Genomic DNA, 17605 nt, shown 5'->3' on the forward strand with positions numbered 1-17605 from the left:
GCAGGCGCGTTCGCAGGCGCGTTCGCAGGCGCGTTCGCAGGCGCGTTCGCAGGCGCGTTCGCAGGCGCGTTCGCAGGCGCGTTCGCAGGCGCGTTCGCAGGCGCGTTCGCAGGCGCGTTCGCAGGCGCGTTCGCAGGCGCGTTCGCAGGCGCGTTCGCAGGCGCGTTCGCAGGCGCGTTCGCAGGCGCGTTCGCAGGCGCGTTCGCAAGCGCGTTCGCAAGCGCGTACGCAAGCGCGTTCGCAAGCGCGTTCGCAAATGCCTTCGCAAATGCCTTCGCAAATGCCTTCGCAAATGCCTTCGCAAATGCCTTCGCAAATGCCTTCGCAAATGCCTTCGCAAATGCCTTCGCAAATGCCTTCGCAAATGCCTTCGCAAATGCCTTCGCAAATGCCTTCGCAAATGCCGGCGGCGCAGCCGCCGGCCGTGCCACCGGCATTTGAGGTTCGAAGACCTGGATGTGACTTTGGGTACATACAGTTGCTAGTTACATATTATTTTTTTATTGTTGCCCCACCTTGAGCCCATGGCTAGCTACGCCCATGACTGTAAACTGTAAAGCAAAAAACCGGCCAAGTGCGAGTCGGACTCGCGCTATTTTTTATATTGTTGTAACTTTGAAAATATATGTTTCTAGCAATTTTTTATTTATCTGTGTTATAAGACGTTACTTTTACCAAATTTAGAGGCTCTGTGTTCATGAGAAGTACCCTGTAGGTTTAGAGTCCCATGCGAATGTCGAAATTTTCGAAAATTTACAGCATTTACGTCTGTATCTTTTGATGCGTTGGCTTGTGAGTTTGACTTTTTTACAGCATCAAGGGACCGAAGACTTGAGTATTCGATATAAATTTCAGCTTGATACCAAAAACAAAAACATGACAGGATCAATATATTATGAAACCTTAGATCATTAAGTAATGAAATAGCATTTCAAATTCACGACAAATCGAATGAAAATATTTCAGTAGCCTATTTTTTGTCATTTTTGAAGCCTAATTTTTTTTGGTAATACATCCGTAGGAAACTTATAGCATCTAAGGTTAGACAACCAATCAGAGCCACGCTTGAGGCGTGGCACGAAAATTCGCGATGCACGTGAGTCTGACGTTGCAGCAAAATATAAATAATACTTTATATTTTAATATTTTGGTCGGAACCGGGAGAACCGGGTTTCAAGCTATTCAGACCCGGTTCTCAAGATCTTCAAAAAACCCGGGTTTATCCGGGTTTTTCGGAACCGGGTAAACCCGGGTGCATGCCCTAGATACCATAGATACCTAATATAAAACTAGATGATACTAGTTATGACATTTATATATAAATTATGTACTTTATAATAATAATTATCATCATGACCTTGGTAATACAATAAGTATTAAACCTGTTAAATTGCAACATAGGTACATACCTAAGTATAGGTATTGTTTTTACGCTGAAACAAAACGACTGTAGAAATAAATATGAGATTTTTAAAAGTAGGGAAACGAATTATTCTTTGTGACAATTTTGTTTGTTTGACTCTTAATACCTCTTGAAATACTAAACCATATAAAAAAAATATCTTGTAGCACATGATTTGGTTTAAATTATGGTTAAATTCTGATAGGGTACGTATATGATGTATATTCATTTAAAAATTTACTTAGGTAGGTACTTGTTTTGTACTTAAATCTATTATTCTGTCAAGTTTTATTAATTTCATATTTCGTAATAATATGTACTACGTAAGTATATGCAATAATTTCTTAACATAAGTCTAAAGTCATACAAACAAAGAAATATTTAGGCTTCTAAACTGCCATAAATATTTAGTAAAATACATAATTACCGTTTCATTCTGTACAAAAAAACCTAATATGTAAATTTAAAAAAAAGCGTCGAAATTGCCACATACAAAAAATTACATGTACATTTTCACTACAAAAAACTATTAAAAAAAAGTTTCAAAACTCCATTGCATAAATTGAACAGTATTCTAAAAAAAGTATATATTCCTTCATATTAGCACACACACATACAACGCTTATCTGTCGTCGAGTGTGACATGTTTTGTGTGTGTGAGAATTACTCACGTTACGGCTAGTAATTGGGGGCATAATGAAAACTGTCTGGGTGTATTTATTAAAACAAATCATTTTAACTTTATGTAAGTATCGTATTGGAATAACTTTTGTATCAAATATTTATATTTTATATAATCACTTTATCGCTACATGCTCTTATACTAATATTATACAGGAAAGTTTTCTTTTGTTTTTTTTGTTACTATTCAACTTAAAAACTGCTCGACCCATTTTGAAGTATATTTTGCCATAATAAGACAGCTGACTTTTTTATAATATTTCACAAGAACTAACAAAAATATTATATTTCGTATATTTAACGTCTCAATAAGAGTATAATATTGTAATTTGTAATTAATATTAATAGATACATAATAGACCCCATTATAAATTTAAAAATTACTTTATTTATTATGCAAGCGGAAAAATAGGTAACCGACTAAGTAGATAAATGTAATTGAGACACTTTAGGGCTATTCAAAATAAAATCTGTCTCATATTACGCTTAATGTTTCAATTTATTTTCTACACATGGTTTTTTATTATTCTGTCATATATTCAATGTTTACCTACAACTAAAGCAATATATACAACAATGATATAGTACTTGACGCTATTTCTGTTTATGTATTCGGCTTTGGTTTAACGTGGGCTTACATGGAAATTATACTACACTAGGAGAATACCATGTCTTTGGTTTGACTGTTATTCACTCAAAAATATTAATAGATGAAAATAAAAAGAATGAATTTAAAGATAATGTTAATACTCAGTCATTGTGTTTTAAATTTTTTTTCTGTATTTTTTAACTTGAAATCTGACTTATAGTAATTGAATAATGATATAGAGATCATGCCTGTTCAGCCTGGGATATCATTTTATAAATTTACAAATATTTATCAGTATTTTTTTAAACCCGTATACAACTACCGTAATGTATCCAATTTGGTGCATTCGCGTCGTTTGAAAGTTACTCGCGTACTTGAAACATATTTAAGCAAAATTAGATAAAAACTTTCTGCTGCTAACACAAATTTAAAAGCTTCATAATGAAAGATTAGAAATGTTTCGGTTGGGCAGCCAATGTTTTACCTAAAATGTTGAACATTCTAATATATTTTATTAATTTATGTGGAACATGTATATGAAATGCTCTATCAATGCCCAAATCTGTCGTTGCCCAAACCTAATGAAAAGTGTGTACCAGTGCAGTGTGCAGTGTAGGTACTGTAAGCTAAGTATAGTGGCTCGCTTCACTCGCCCTGTTTAATATTTATTGATGTACACTAATAGTTTATATTTTAGCGCCATGTAAGGGCATCCTAAAGAAGCAATACCTTGATAAACTCGACGTTGGACGATAGCGTGTAGCGATTCAAATGGAATCAATAAGTGTAATAATATTTATGGATGCGATTTAAATACGACGCAAATAACTATTTTATATGCTATTTATTCAGAATTTAAGCTTACACAGATAAAAGAAAAGATGTACTTGTATGTTCCATTGTATAATGTGCCGAATAATGTTTGAATAAATAAATTACCTATATACACCTTTGTTTTTAGTACCTATGTAATGGCTCCTATTAATTAATTCATACATAGTCATAAGACTTATCATATTATATTATATTGTTCTATAGTTTGTATATAGGTATTTACTGTGTATATTATATCTAAGAATATAATATCAATAAATATGTGGCTATTAGCGCTATCTATAACTAATAACAGTAAATGACAACTTTAAAACTACTTCAATACCATAAAGATGGCGCGAATCTGAATTTACTGTTAAATTATTAAATGAAAAGTATCCACATAATTATGTAATTACGGTTGTTAATCGATAATATATATTATCATTAACCAACTTCCTACTATAACAATAATAGTACTCAACTTAAATTTTCCAAGTCTGTAACTTTCTGAAAGAAAATCACCTAAAATGGAACGTCGCCATTTGACATGAAAATTGAAAATTGACAGATGAATGCAGAAATGAGAAATTTCTGTAAAATGACGCATTTAATCGTTTCGTATGTTTTTGCATAATTCGGCAAAGCGTTAAATATATTTATTCAAATAATACGCATATTTAGTTGTTCGTTAGTGTCCAATTATTTCTAAATCGTGTAAATATTAGTTATAACCGTGGATCCCAACATCAGTGGTATGTTTGTTTGTTATTTGCAAAATTGTGTCGTATTGCCGGTTTTTGTTTACCTAGTTAATATTTTATTTAGAAGCCTTGTACTTTGCGCAAATTCATACTTTTATTAACATATAAATAAGGCATAACGTTCTTTACTCCCATGTTGATCGTCACTATCTTATTTTCTGAGAAAATGAATTATTTTTTATTGTTCATATCTACCTATACATAAATTGGATCGAACGATCTAAAGTATCTTCCTCGTGATAATCTTATTGTGTATATGGCTTTTTATTTTATCAAATTTAGCATAAAAGTTATATAAATTATATAGGTAGGTATTATGTAATTTTACCTGATGCAAATGCAGTACCTATTTTTATTGAGTTCAAAAGTGTATTTTTTTTTAAACAAATTAACTTATTATTTAATTATAATATGATAAGTACAACATATTGCTTTAATGATGCTAAAATCTTTCTTTGATTTATGTAAATAATTAATTTAAGATAATGACTAGTTGTGCCCTGCAGTTTTATCTGAATTGCAAATTTTGTAGTAAATCCATGCATTTGTCTTTCCTCTAATTTTCTTATATGTATAGATTATTTTTCTTGATGTAATAAAAAAATGCATGTGTTTTAAATTTGAAATGGTGGAGGTAGGATGAACATATAAAAATAAAATATAAATTAATTTTTAATATGTTTATTACATATATATATAAAATAAAGTCATTTTACACTACTTATACAAGAACAGCTAAATGGATTTAATCGCACATAGCTGAGAATCAGTGGAAACAATTACATAGTTTCCTACCATAGCCATTCAATTTTCGTAGTATAGCTGCATATAGGCCGGGAGATACTGACAGATAATATTGGGTCAGTTGTACCAGTATGGCGGACAAAAAGAAAAATGGTCAGAGAAAAATTACACAACACTCATTAGTGATCAACGAGTTCGACTAACGACCATGTGACTGGGCCGCCAGTACCAGTGCGGTACCATCATTTTTCTTCATATATTCATTTTTCAAAAGTACCCTAAAATGTAAATTTCGTTTTCAGTGGAGCTATGCACGGGCGAGGGGTGGCGTGGCGTGGGCGTAGCCCGCTCCCCCTCGCACGAGTCGGTCACAACCGACCTGTCGTTATTCAGCGTGTCTTCCGCTGCGTCTGACGCGAGAGTGTTGAAGTTATTGGCTTCTAGGGTAAGCTCTCTCCCAGTAGACCTTTTTTTTTGTTAACGGGGAGGATATCCTCCAAAGATACTCGTCTTTCGAGGGGAAAGCAGAGTGTGTGGGATTCTTACCCACTGAAACCTCCTCGGAGGCTAGACCGACATAGTAACAGGGTCTCTAACAGGGATTTATAATAGAACACAACAGAGCCCCAAGTGATGTGTGTTGTTTGTTAGATTGTCTCTCCCAGTGGAGCTGTGCCGACATGATGCTGGTCAGCGTGTCTGACGCGAGAGTGTTGAAGCTGCTGGCTTCCAGGGTGTGTTATAATATTATATTTTTCTTAGTTATTTTGTAACTTCCAGCTTTAACAGCGCCTTCACATTAGAGCGACTTAGCAGCGCGACTATACCATGGCTGTAGTGCTGTCAAAATTTCTTAGTATAATCAGAAGCGCAGATTAATCTAATCAGAAGTGTGGCCTCTGCATACTGTCAATCCCGCGATGAACCAGTGTTGCAAGCACGCGCAAATATAATTGTTCTCCAAAATAAGCGAATTCTATATGGAGCTATTTATTTTGAAAATTCATGAGCGTAGTTGAGGGTCTCAAGATAAGACAACTACAACAACAGAACCCTAAAAAGACTGGAAAGAATTATATGCATTGCTTATTCCTGCTTTGTTGTTGAAGTATTTTCCCGTTGAAACCAATTTTTGAAATTAAGTGCGTCACACTTCAAAACTGCACCGTGGCTGTTCTTATAATGTGAAGGGATATGCTTCTGACACGTATAGTAATAAACAAAACAACTATTCCTTTAATTGTTTAAACAGCAAATATTAAATATTTCAGGCCGGCCAGGGTCCAGATCCTTCTCTGAGGGTGGCCAGTCCAAATCCTGAAGGGAAATCTATAAGGTATGGCATATGGTAGTTTCTTTATCTCCTTGCAACATGTTTTTAACTGTCTGTTCTCTAATTTAAGAAAGAATAACTAAAAATAGATAATAGGAAATCTATGTAATTTTGAACCCAATTGTTACAATGATAGTAAAAATAAGTTCATTTTTTTAGTACTAATATTAAGAAACAATCTCTCTGCGAGCGTTTAATGTAACATTTTTGGATATTTCTCCTTTTATTTTAAAAAATGTATTCTGGCCGCTTTACTCATTAGGTTAAGTACTTTCGATATCAGTTTAAAGTTTTTTGATATCTGCAATAGTTACGGAATAATCGCCTGTGCACACTTAACGATTACACCCTGTATATAGTTTGACCCACTATTACTTGATAAGACATTGACCACACTTTATTTAACAACCTATATAGATGTTATCCAAAAATCTTCTACCCCTACTTCCTACCATCTCTCCCATGGCAATTTTTTATCGAAAAAGACGGATTTTTTCAAATTTACCAACCTACAAAGCTTCCACCACGGTATTCCCGCACTCCTGTACCTATTATTCTTATATATTTGTTAATTTGGGAACCAATATAGATACTTTTCTTCAAAATGTTTTTTTTTGGTGATTTTTTGTTATTTTTGTCATATTCATCTTTCATTTTTTTTCATCCTTCAGCCTCCGTAGGGGCTCCCCCGCGCTTCCCCTACAAGGAGACGCGTGTCGAGACCTGCTCGCAGGGTGCGCCGCCCTCTGCGCTCAGCTCGGGCTCCGCAGGTCGTTCAGCGCGGGGGACGTGTCGGCCTCCGCCCCCGCTGCGCCTGTTAGATGGTAAGTAATATATTTAATATTGTCATATTGTAGTAAAAAGGTGGTTTGGAGCTTGGTTTGGAGCACAGAACATATAAAAGAGGTTAGAATGGCAATAATTCGCCGTTCCTATAAGAACCGGTGTCGCCTGTGGGTGTGGCCAAGTCCGCGCAAGTCCGCTTACGCCCATATTTGCAATTTCAAATCTAGCCAATCATAGCGCCGCGCGATCACGTGATTTAAAATGGAACGAATCATACGCATGATGATGATGTGAGCAGTGCTCATATCCTTGGCGCGTCTACCCCGCCTACAATGCCTTTCCAACCTGTTTTATATGTTCTGTGGTTTGGAGTGATAATTTTCTTGTAGTGATTATTTTAAATTGAGATTTTACTAATTTGATAATCAGATTAATTATATCAAATAAAAATTCATTCATTGACTTGTTATTGTGTGTGTTTTTATATTATGGTACTAACAGTCTCAAAAATACAAAAATCCTACTTATATTATAAATGCGAAATTTTGTGAGGATGGATGTTTGTTCGTCTTTCACGCAAATACTACTGAACCGATTACAATGAAATTTGGTATGTAGGTAGCTGAAGACCCAGAATAAGACGTAGGCTACTTTTTATCCCGGAAATCCCACTGGAACGGGAACTATGCGGGTTTTTCTTTGAAAATGCGGGCGAAGCCGCTGGTAGCTAGTACTACTGGTAAATACTTGTACATTTATCTCAAGAATAATTCTTGATTCGTCACCAATTATTGGTGACATACATCAGACAGACATACAATAATTTATTGAGTTTATTTTATTCAAGCACTAGCTGTGCCCGCGACTTCGTCCGCGTGGAATAGCGACTGCATAGTAGTTACTACTTTACATACAATTATTTAGTAAACACGTACTACCATAGACAATTCATAGATTTTCCGGGGATATCCGGAAAATGTCTGTAAAATATCTGGAAAATCCCCCGGAAAATGTGTGAAAATGTCCGGGAAATACCCGGAAAATATCCGGAAAATGCGTGAAAATGTTCGGAAAAAGCGTGGAAAATGCCTGGAAAATCTCCGGAAAATGCCAGGGAAATGTCTGGAAAATATCCGGGAAAAGCGTGGAAAATGCCTGGAAAATCCCCGGAAAATGTCTGAGAGATGCCCAGAAAATGCCCGGAAAATATTCAAAAAATGCGTGAAAATGTCCGGAAAAGGCGTGGAAAATGCCTGGAAAATCCCGGGAAAATGCGTGAAAATGTCCGGAAAAAGCGTGGAAAATGCCTGGAAATCCCCGGAAAAATGTCAGGGAATGTCCGGAAAATGCTTGGGAAATGCCTGGAAAATGCCTGGGAAATATCTGGAAAATATCCGGAAAAATCGTGGAAAATGGCACTTCAAATTTGCGAAGTAATTAAAGCAGACAATCAAAAAAAGAAAAAGAAAGCTAAAACCTTTCATATTAAATGTATATGGGATATTCATATTTCATATTATGTACTTAATGTATGGGAGGGTTTAAAGATGTTTTTTTTTTATATTTCTCGATTTATTTAAAAAAAATGATTACGGCCATTATTAGGTTAAGTACTTTCGATATCAGTTTAAAGTTTTTTGTTATCTGTAATACTTACAAAAAAAAAAATCGCCTGTGCACACTGAACGATTACACCTTGTACATGAATGAGCAAATGTTCGCCGTGATTATTTAAATGATCATAATTTTTTTTATTAATGAACCAATTGACATGAATTAAACACTAAATGACAAAAAAAAATTAACTAAGTACAGTTTTGAGTTCGGGATCAATTTAATAATTACACCTGCTAATATTTTTTTACATATTTTCATTGTATAAAATCGTAACATAATTTCCTTTATGTATTGTTCTAATAACACATAGAGATCTTCCCAAGGTACTAAATTTTAATAAAAAAGTTGTTTTTGTTATTTATATCTAAAAAAGAGTATTTATATTAGACAGAAATAAACATAAAATTTTTATAAGTTTTATGAAAGCTGAATGTAATGCAAATGGGCAAATATAAAAGTAAAATTAGGTATTTAAAATAAATAAATGAAACAACAGCTACCAATTACAGAAAAACTTCTTTTTCGGTTGAAAATTGCTGGATCATGAGTATAATTCTTTATCTCTTACCTTGGGCAGTCTGGAAGAGATCGCTAGTAAGCGATAAGACCGCCTTATGTACATACCGTGTTAATCCATTTGGTATGATTGTAAATATTTTACTTGGTGTGGTACGTATATTACCACACCAATTGATAAATAATAATATGTACTCTGATCCCAGTACGATCTGTACCGCGATAGCCATAATGATAATAAAACAATCAGATGACAGTAAAGCACGATTAAAAATCATACTTGTACAGTAGTTGTGAGTGCAATATTTACGTTTCAAAATAACATTTTTTTTGGTACTAAAACGTAGGTAGATTCTCACGCACGCACGCTGATACGTGGTTGGCTGCCCCTTTTCTCATTCCCGAAAAATATCCTTTTAAAATTACCCAAGATTCTTCCAATGATTGTACCATACGTTGGAAATTAACTTTAGTCAACAATTGACCACGCGCCAGGATACTTATTTCTACTACATCCTCATGCAAATCGTTAATTTTTATGAACATTGAATCTGTAAATAAAAAAAATGAAAAGATTACTTTACCTAATTTTATTAAAAAGCTACTAACAAATAAAATTCTATCAAGAACTAAAGTGACCTTCTTTGGGCGTTTAATATAGTCTTGTAAAAGTTATACATAAAAATAAAATTTCATCATTTTCTTATTTTGTCGTAACTTCAATTCTAATTAAAAACTCTAACTAAATAATTAATTAATAATTATTTAGTTAGAGTTTTTAATTAGAATTGAATGTCTAACTATATTAGAATTAGAATTGAATGTCTAACTATATAATTAATTAATAAAGAATAAATATAAAAGCTACAACTTACCTTTTGTGGGAACGCAAGAAGGATTTTTTTAAATGTCACAATTAACTGTTAATAGTGTCTTGTTTGACATCAAATAATAAACATCTACCCTCACTTGTAAAATTTTATTTAGTATATTTACATAAAATATAAGCACCTGAAGTGGACTCTGGGAAGACATGGGTTAAAAAGTTAAATAAATAAGTACAATTAAAAACCCCACCAACATCATATTATTTAATTTTTAATTATAAATTTGCAAGAAGCGTTAAACATATAAATTGATTTGATTTTAATGAAGTCTCATAGATGGCGCTGTTTCAAATTTGTCTTTATACTACTAAGATTCATTAAACTGTTTCTCTGCCAAAATTACGTAAATGACGTAGTTTTTATAGTGTAAAGCTAGATAATAGCGTGGCTTACCCAAAAACAACATTTAAACATGAGTCTTTAGATTGTAAGCTGTGTAATACACGGAATACGTTAGAAAAATAAAGGTTCACAGGGGCCTTAGACAAACGTACGTAACGCCATGGAATAGAAACTGCTAACGCTAATTATTGACATAAGCTCATGACATTTTGGTAATGGTTCGATCACACTACCAACGACGCAGACGACCACGACCAAAGTTCCAATCTTGCCGAAATTTGTTCAAAATCAATATTAAAATCTCCCGTCATTCTGGTACTCAGGAATAAAAAAATTCGAGGTCAATTAATAAAAAGAAATAGGGTTTTTTGCGATTTTCGCCGAGACGGTAAGTTTATCATACAATCACCTGAACCAAAATTGTATATAATCTAATTATCTATAAAAAAGGTTCAATACATTTTTTTCTAGGAGCCACCGTTTCTATGAAAAAGCTGTTTGTTTATCCATTGATCTCAAAATTTTTTTTTTCCAAACACCAATACGACAGGATATTCTTAAATTTCATTTTTAATTGTGTTTTGCGCAATTTTATTTAATTGCGACTGGATGAAAATTTTGTTCGTAGTCGTCGTTGTCGTTGGTAGGGTGACCGAATCCTTATGCAAAACATCATACGCTTATGTCAATTTCTATCGATAGCGTATTCTATTCCTTGGCGTTTTGCCGTTTGGCTAAGGCCCCAGCTCCTCCCCCGGAGGTGATAGCATGATAATGTGTATATAAAAGCCTCACCCGACCTGTTAGTAATATTCATGCAAAATTTGAAGTCAATCTATGCGGTACTTTTCGAGATTAGCTCGGACAAATATACAGACAAACAGACAAACAGACAAACCGACAAACAGACAAACAGACAAACAGACAAAAATTCTAAAAACTATGTTTTTGGCTTCTATATCGATTATAGATCATGGATTATGTATTCTTTTAAAAAAATATTCAATGTACAGTTTTGACTTTCCTACGATTTTATTATATGTATAGATGATTTGTATTTTCATGTGTTTGATATTATGCGAGTACATATTATACATTAATTAGAAATTAGAAATGAAAGGTCTTTAAAAGATTTAAATTTTAAAATGAAATATTTAAAAAGCGTTAAAAACTCTAATTTCTATACATATTTATTACTAGCTTCCGCCCGCGATTCCGTCCGCGCGGTTGTCGGTCTTGGCGTGGATGGTTTATTTCTCCATTTTGAGTAACTCTGACAATCATCATCATCATCATCATCATCAGCCCATATACGTTCCCACTGCTGGGACACGGGCCTCCTATGAGGGTACAGGCCATAATCCACCACGCTGGCCAAGTGCGGGTTGGCGGATGACACATGTCGTCGAACTTTTTAATTCTTCGACATGTCGGTTTCCTCACGATGTTTTCCTTCACCGTTCGAGCAGTGGTGATGTTACAACATGCGCAGATAAATTGAAAAATCAATTTATTTCCTGCGCGCTCGCCTGGTCTCGAACCACGGACTTATCGATTCGAAGTCCGAGGTCTCACCACTGAGCCACCACTGCTCTTATTCATCTTATAATTAATATCTATTGGACCCAAATACGGCTAGGCCTATAATATTATACGCAACGTGTGTTCGCGGTACCTACTACAGAACAACGTCTATGGATAAAACTGAAAAATTAAGATTTTTTTTTTCTACGTATTTTTCCAGGATAAAAAGTATCCTATTTTACGCCTAGGATAATAAGGTATAATTATACCAAGTTTCATTGAAATCGAACAGTTAGTTTTCACGTGATGCCTTCACATACAGACAGACAGACAGACAAAAATTTTTTAAATCACATATTTGGGTTTGGTATCGATCCAGTAACACCCCCTGGTATTTATTTTTTCAATATTTTCAATGTACAGAATTGACCCTTCTACAGATTTATTATATTATATGTATATTTATTATTAATTAATTTTTTATTTAATAATTTCAGTGCGACTTCAGAAGTCGGTTTGTGCGCGGCGCTGGAAGCTCTCACTTTGAACGCAGCGTCACGATCCTGTAGCACATGGGTGGCCGGTGAGATTTAGCTACCTTTTTGAACGAAATCCTATCAGTTTGGGAGTAGGAATAAAAAATCCCGTTTTTGTGATGGAAAATAGGATTAAATTTTTTTTTGTAATAATTATTATTATCTATACTACTATTATAAACCTGAAGAGTTTGTTTGTTTGTTTCAACGCGCTAATCTCGGGAACTACTGGTCCGATTTAAAAATTCTTTCGGCGTTAGATAGCCCATTTATCAAGGAAGGCTATAGGCTATATATCATCACGCTAAGACCAACAAGAGCGGAGCAATGCGGGTGAAACCGCGGGGAACAGCTAGTTACTTATAGTTATCAAACTTTATCATTTTTTTTGTTCTTTCTGTCTTAAATATATAAGCCGAATCGGTCGAGCCGTTTTTGAGTTTTGCACATTAAGTGATGAAATAATAAAGTTTGTGATTTTTTATTTATCCATACTTACTTTATAAATGCGAAAGTAACTCTGTCTGTCTGTCTGTTACTCAATCACGCCTAAACTACGGAACCAATTTGCATGAAATTTGGTATGGAGATATTTTGATATCCGAGAAAGGACATAGGCTACCTTTTATTGCGAAATATGTACCACGGGCGAAGCCGGGGCGGACCGCTAGTATTTTATAAAGATTTTTTTTTTTTTATAAAAAACATAGAAACTAACCATAAGACGTCGGCCATTAGAAATAGAAAGATTTAATAATAATATAATAAACTAGTTTTAAAGGATATAAACTATTGACTTTAGTAGGTGGGTCTCAACTGCCGTCGCCGCAACGCGCTCATCCAATAACTTCGGTGCAAAAAACATTACCGACGGACAATAAAAAGGTAAACGTATAATATTTTTATTTATTTTTATTTTTATTTTATTACACTTTATTGTACATACATAATATAAGAAAAGAAACAAAACGATACAATAATTGTGATACAGTTATTATTAAGCTATGGCATAGCTTCTATCGCGGGCCTTGAGCGCGGGGACCGAATCGAGAAATTCCGTAACGAAAAAACCTCACGCTCCCCACTCCGACGGGCGGAGGTGTGGCTTGAAGGCATAGCATGCAATAGCTTTACCGCGGCAGTCCCCGAGTGACACACGTCTTTTTATTTTTTTAATTGAATTTACTCGTACCTTAATTATGTATACAATAATGTTAAAAAAATGTCCGAAACAAAACTCTGCCTATGAATGTATTGGGCAGAGTTTTATAATGAACGGCAATTGACTTTTAACGTTATTGCCACTAAATAAAGTGTTTATTCCAATTAAGGTTTTTTTATGACGATCTTTTAATAAGCGAGTTTATGTCTATTTGATTATACTCCCTTTTTATGAATTCAGAAATAAGTATTTTAGCAAATATTTTTTTATTCGTTCACTAGCTGAGCCCCGCGGTTTCACCCGCGTGGCTCAGCTCCTGTTGGTCTTAGCGTGATGATATATAGCCTATAGCCTTCCTCGATAAATGAACTTTCTAACACCGAAAGAATTTTTCAAATCGGACCAGTAGTTCCCGTGATTAGCGCGTTCAAACAAACAAACAAACTCTTCAGCTTTATAATATTAGTGTAGATTTAAAATCTGACGTCTAATATTTCTTCACGTAATCAATTAATATCACCAAATTCCGACAAGACTCGGGTTTATATCCGAAATCGATTTATTTTCAATTATTTTAATATTTTTTTTAGATATTCATCAACTATATGAAACTAGCTTACCGCCCGTGGCTTCGCCCCCTTTGTCTAAAACCTAATAAACTGTATACTGAGACTTTCCTCTTGAATCACTCTATCTATTAAAAAAAACGGCATCAAAATCCGCTGCGTAGTTTTAAAGATTTAAGCATACAAAGGGACATAGGGACAGAGAAAGCGACTTTGTTTTATACTATGTAGTGATGCTTAAAATAATTATTTTTTCTTCAGGTTCGTCAAAGTTACATAAAACGTCGTTTGCTGACCACATACCGAGCACTGGAGAGAGTTTCTCAGTCGGAATTCAATTTGGACAAACTTGAGGTATGTTTGTATGTATGTCTGTTTCGAACTCTTAACTCAATTTTTTTTTCATAGTCGCAATAGAAAAAAAAACAAAAAAGAAGCCTTGTACACGTGTCAGAAGTGAAACTTCTTCGACAAGATTCAACGATACCAAAATCGTCGTACTGCATGACGTGACGGTATCGCCATGACGCGATCTTGAAATTTTACTCTCAACGCGCCTAAAGAAGTTTCACTTCAAAATAGCAGTCGTAATCATTAAAGTTCAAACGATTTTCTGTTAAATTTACTAACGCCATAACAAAAATTTTCAGTAATGTGGGTATACATTTTTTACAAGTACCCGCATTTCACTTTTGCTCTTGTATTTTACCTTTTTTTTTAACCTACAAGGTAAATAGCGATTTTTTATTATTTTAGTGTGTGTGAAGCTTTTACTTTTAGCCTCTAAAAAAACCAATTATCAATATAATTTTTTATTTTTACCACTAAAAAGTAACACAAAATGAAAAATACGGGTATACATTTTTTACAAGTACCCTCATTTCACAATTTCTTCTTTTTCATACTAATAAATATTAATTATTATTCTTCCAGGCGGCTGCCGTAAGCGCAGTGAGCGCTGTGTCCGGCCCGGGACCTACCACACTGACCGTGCCGAACAAACACACGAACTACGTGCATCCCGGTATGTTTAATATGTACACTAGCTACGCTCCGCGGTTTCACCCGCGTGGCTCCGCTCCTGTTGGTCTTAGCGTGATGATATAATAGCCTATAGCCTTCCTCGATAAATGGCCTATCTAACACCGAAAGAATTTTTCAAATCGGACCAGTAGTTCCTGAGATAAGCGCGTTCAAACAAACAAACAAATTTATTTATAGCAAACTATATATACAAACATGTAAGTTCCCGTGGGATTTTCTGGGATAAAATCTATACTATGTCTTTTATTAGGTCTCAAGCTATTGCTGGTTAAAATTTCATCGAAACGGTTCAGTAGTTGAGGCGTTAAGAAGAGACATACAGACGGACGATTGAGTCACTTTCGCATTGACAATATTATACTAGCTTTCCGCTCGAGGCTTCGCCCACTTTGTCTAAAACTTTAATTATATACTTTCCCTTCCCCTTAAATCGCTCTCTATAAAAAATCCCACCAAAATCTGTTGCGTTATTCTAAAGATCTAAGCGTACAGACACACAGGCGGCGGGAAGCGACTATTTTTTATACTATGTAGTGAAATAAGGATTTATAGATAACAAGATTCAGCTTCGACCGCGTTTTCAAAGAAAAACCCGCATAGTTCCCCTTCCTGTAGGATTGACGAGAATATAAAAATTAGTCTATCTCTTATTCTGGATCTTCAGCTACATACCAAATTTCATTGTAATCGGTTCAGTAGTATTTGCGTGAAATAGTAACAAACATCCATCCATCCTCACAAACTTTCGCATTAATAAAAAAACTTCGAGATAAATAAAAAACACATTTATATAATATAAACAATATAATTTTCAGAAGCAGCACACTTGGCTCTCACCGCCGCTGATCTAGAGAGAGAAAGGGGGCGTCCATTGTCCAAATACGAGCGGAACATGATGATATTCAATTGGTTGCACACTCTTGACGAAGCGGCGCCGTTTTAATTCTGATTCTGAATGGTATATTTCATTCTGGAATGTATTCTGGACTGTATACTTGATTCTGGAATTTATTCTGGTCCGTATACTTCATTCTAGAATGTATTCTAGTGAGTATACTAGATGCTGGAATGTATCCTAGCGGGTTAATTCATAATCATCCGAAATATATTCCACATGGTTTACTCGATGCAAGAGTTTATTCTGGAGTGTATTCTACGCGTAGTTTACACCATATAGAAAGTTATTTTGAGTGTTTTGAAGGAATACATGCCGGTATTCTGATTTAAGTTATTATTTTATTTTTATATTGTGTTTAAGCAGTATTCTGGTTGTAATATTTGATTTTATAATACAGTATTCTAGATTATGAATATCGTGTTCTGTAAAAAAGCGTCTAGTTTTATAATAGTCTTCTTATGTTCGTTTATAAAATAGTATCTCAAATGTATTTTTAGTTATAAATTTATAAATATTATATAAAAGCACATAACTCTACTGTATTGGATTGTGTTCAATGATTGATTAACACATAGAAAGTTCTTTTGAGTGTTTTGAAGGAATACATGCTTTTATATTGTGTTTAAGCAGTATTCTGGTTGTAATATTTGATTTTATAATACATAACAGTATTCTAGATTATGAATATCGTGTTCTGTAAAAAAGCGCCTAGTTTTATTTATTTATTTATTTATTTATTTATTTATTATTATAGAATTTCCAACAAAGGACACAGTTCACGTTTATTACATCTTATTAAAATACATAATCTACTGTACCTTTAATTACAGGAAATTACAGCGTTCAATGTTCATTACAATTCAACTACAATTTGTCATTTTATTAAAAAATATAATAGTCTTCTTATGTTCGTTTATAAAATAGTATCTCAAATGTATTTTTAATTATAAATTTATAAATATTGTATAAAAGCACATAACTCTACTGTGTTGGATTGTGTCCAATGTTTGATTATAGTATGCATTTGATTCTAGAATGTATTATGACAGATTCTCGACAGTATTCTTAATTCTGAATATTGTTTTTAATTTATTAAGTATGTTGAATGTTTTTTTTTTTTGAACTAAACATAAAATATTTGATAGTACGATTTGATTCTGACAAGATATTATTTTCTATATTTTAAGTTTAATTTAACTTTTTATTTATATTTCATAGATTTTGTAATTTGACTTTGTTGTGAATTTGCTTTGCGCACATATTTTTCCTATTTATCTGTGATTATTTAATAATTATTTTAATGTTAGACTTAAAATGATACGTCTCGCTTCGAAAGATAGGTTGTGTGAAATTGCTTAGTTTTATTTCTATATATTTATTATGTGAAAGCTATTTAAGATT

At 33.9% G+C, this 17605-nt stretch overlaps 1 protein-coding gene across 1 annotated transcript; it reads left to right on the forward strand.

Moving 5' to 3' along the window:
- Nucleotides 1-400: 400 nt before the first annotated feature.
- Nucleotides 401-16803, forward strand: LOC123702551. Its single transcript, XM_045650328.1, has 10 exons — nt 401-458; nt 4214-4240; nt 5296-5438; nt 6265-6329; nt 6998-7150; nt 12496-12581; nt 13337-13419; nt 14524-14616; nt 15196-15286; nt 16122-16803. The coding sequence occupies exons 1-10, from the start codon at nt 401-403 to the stop codon at nt 16247-16249; spliced, it is 927 nt and encodes a 308-aa protein (XP_045506284.1). The 3' UTR covers nt 16250-16803.
- The last annotated feature ends 802 nt before the right edge of the window (nt 16804-17605 follow it).

This window comes from Colias croceus, chromosome 23 (assembly GCF_905220415.1).
Source record: "Colias croceus chromosome 23, ilColCroc2.1".
NCBI classification, from domain to species: domain Eukaryota; kingdom Metazoa; phylum Arthropoda; class Insecta; order Lepidoptera; family Pieridae; genus Colias; species Colias croceus.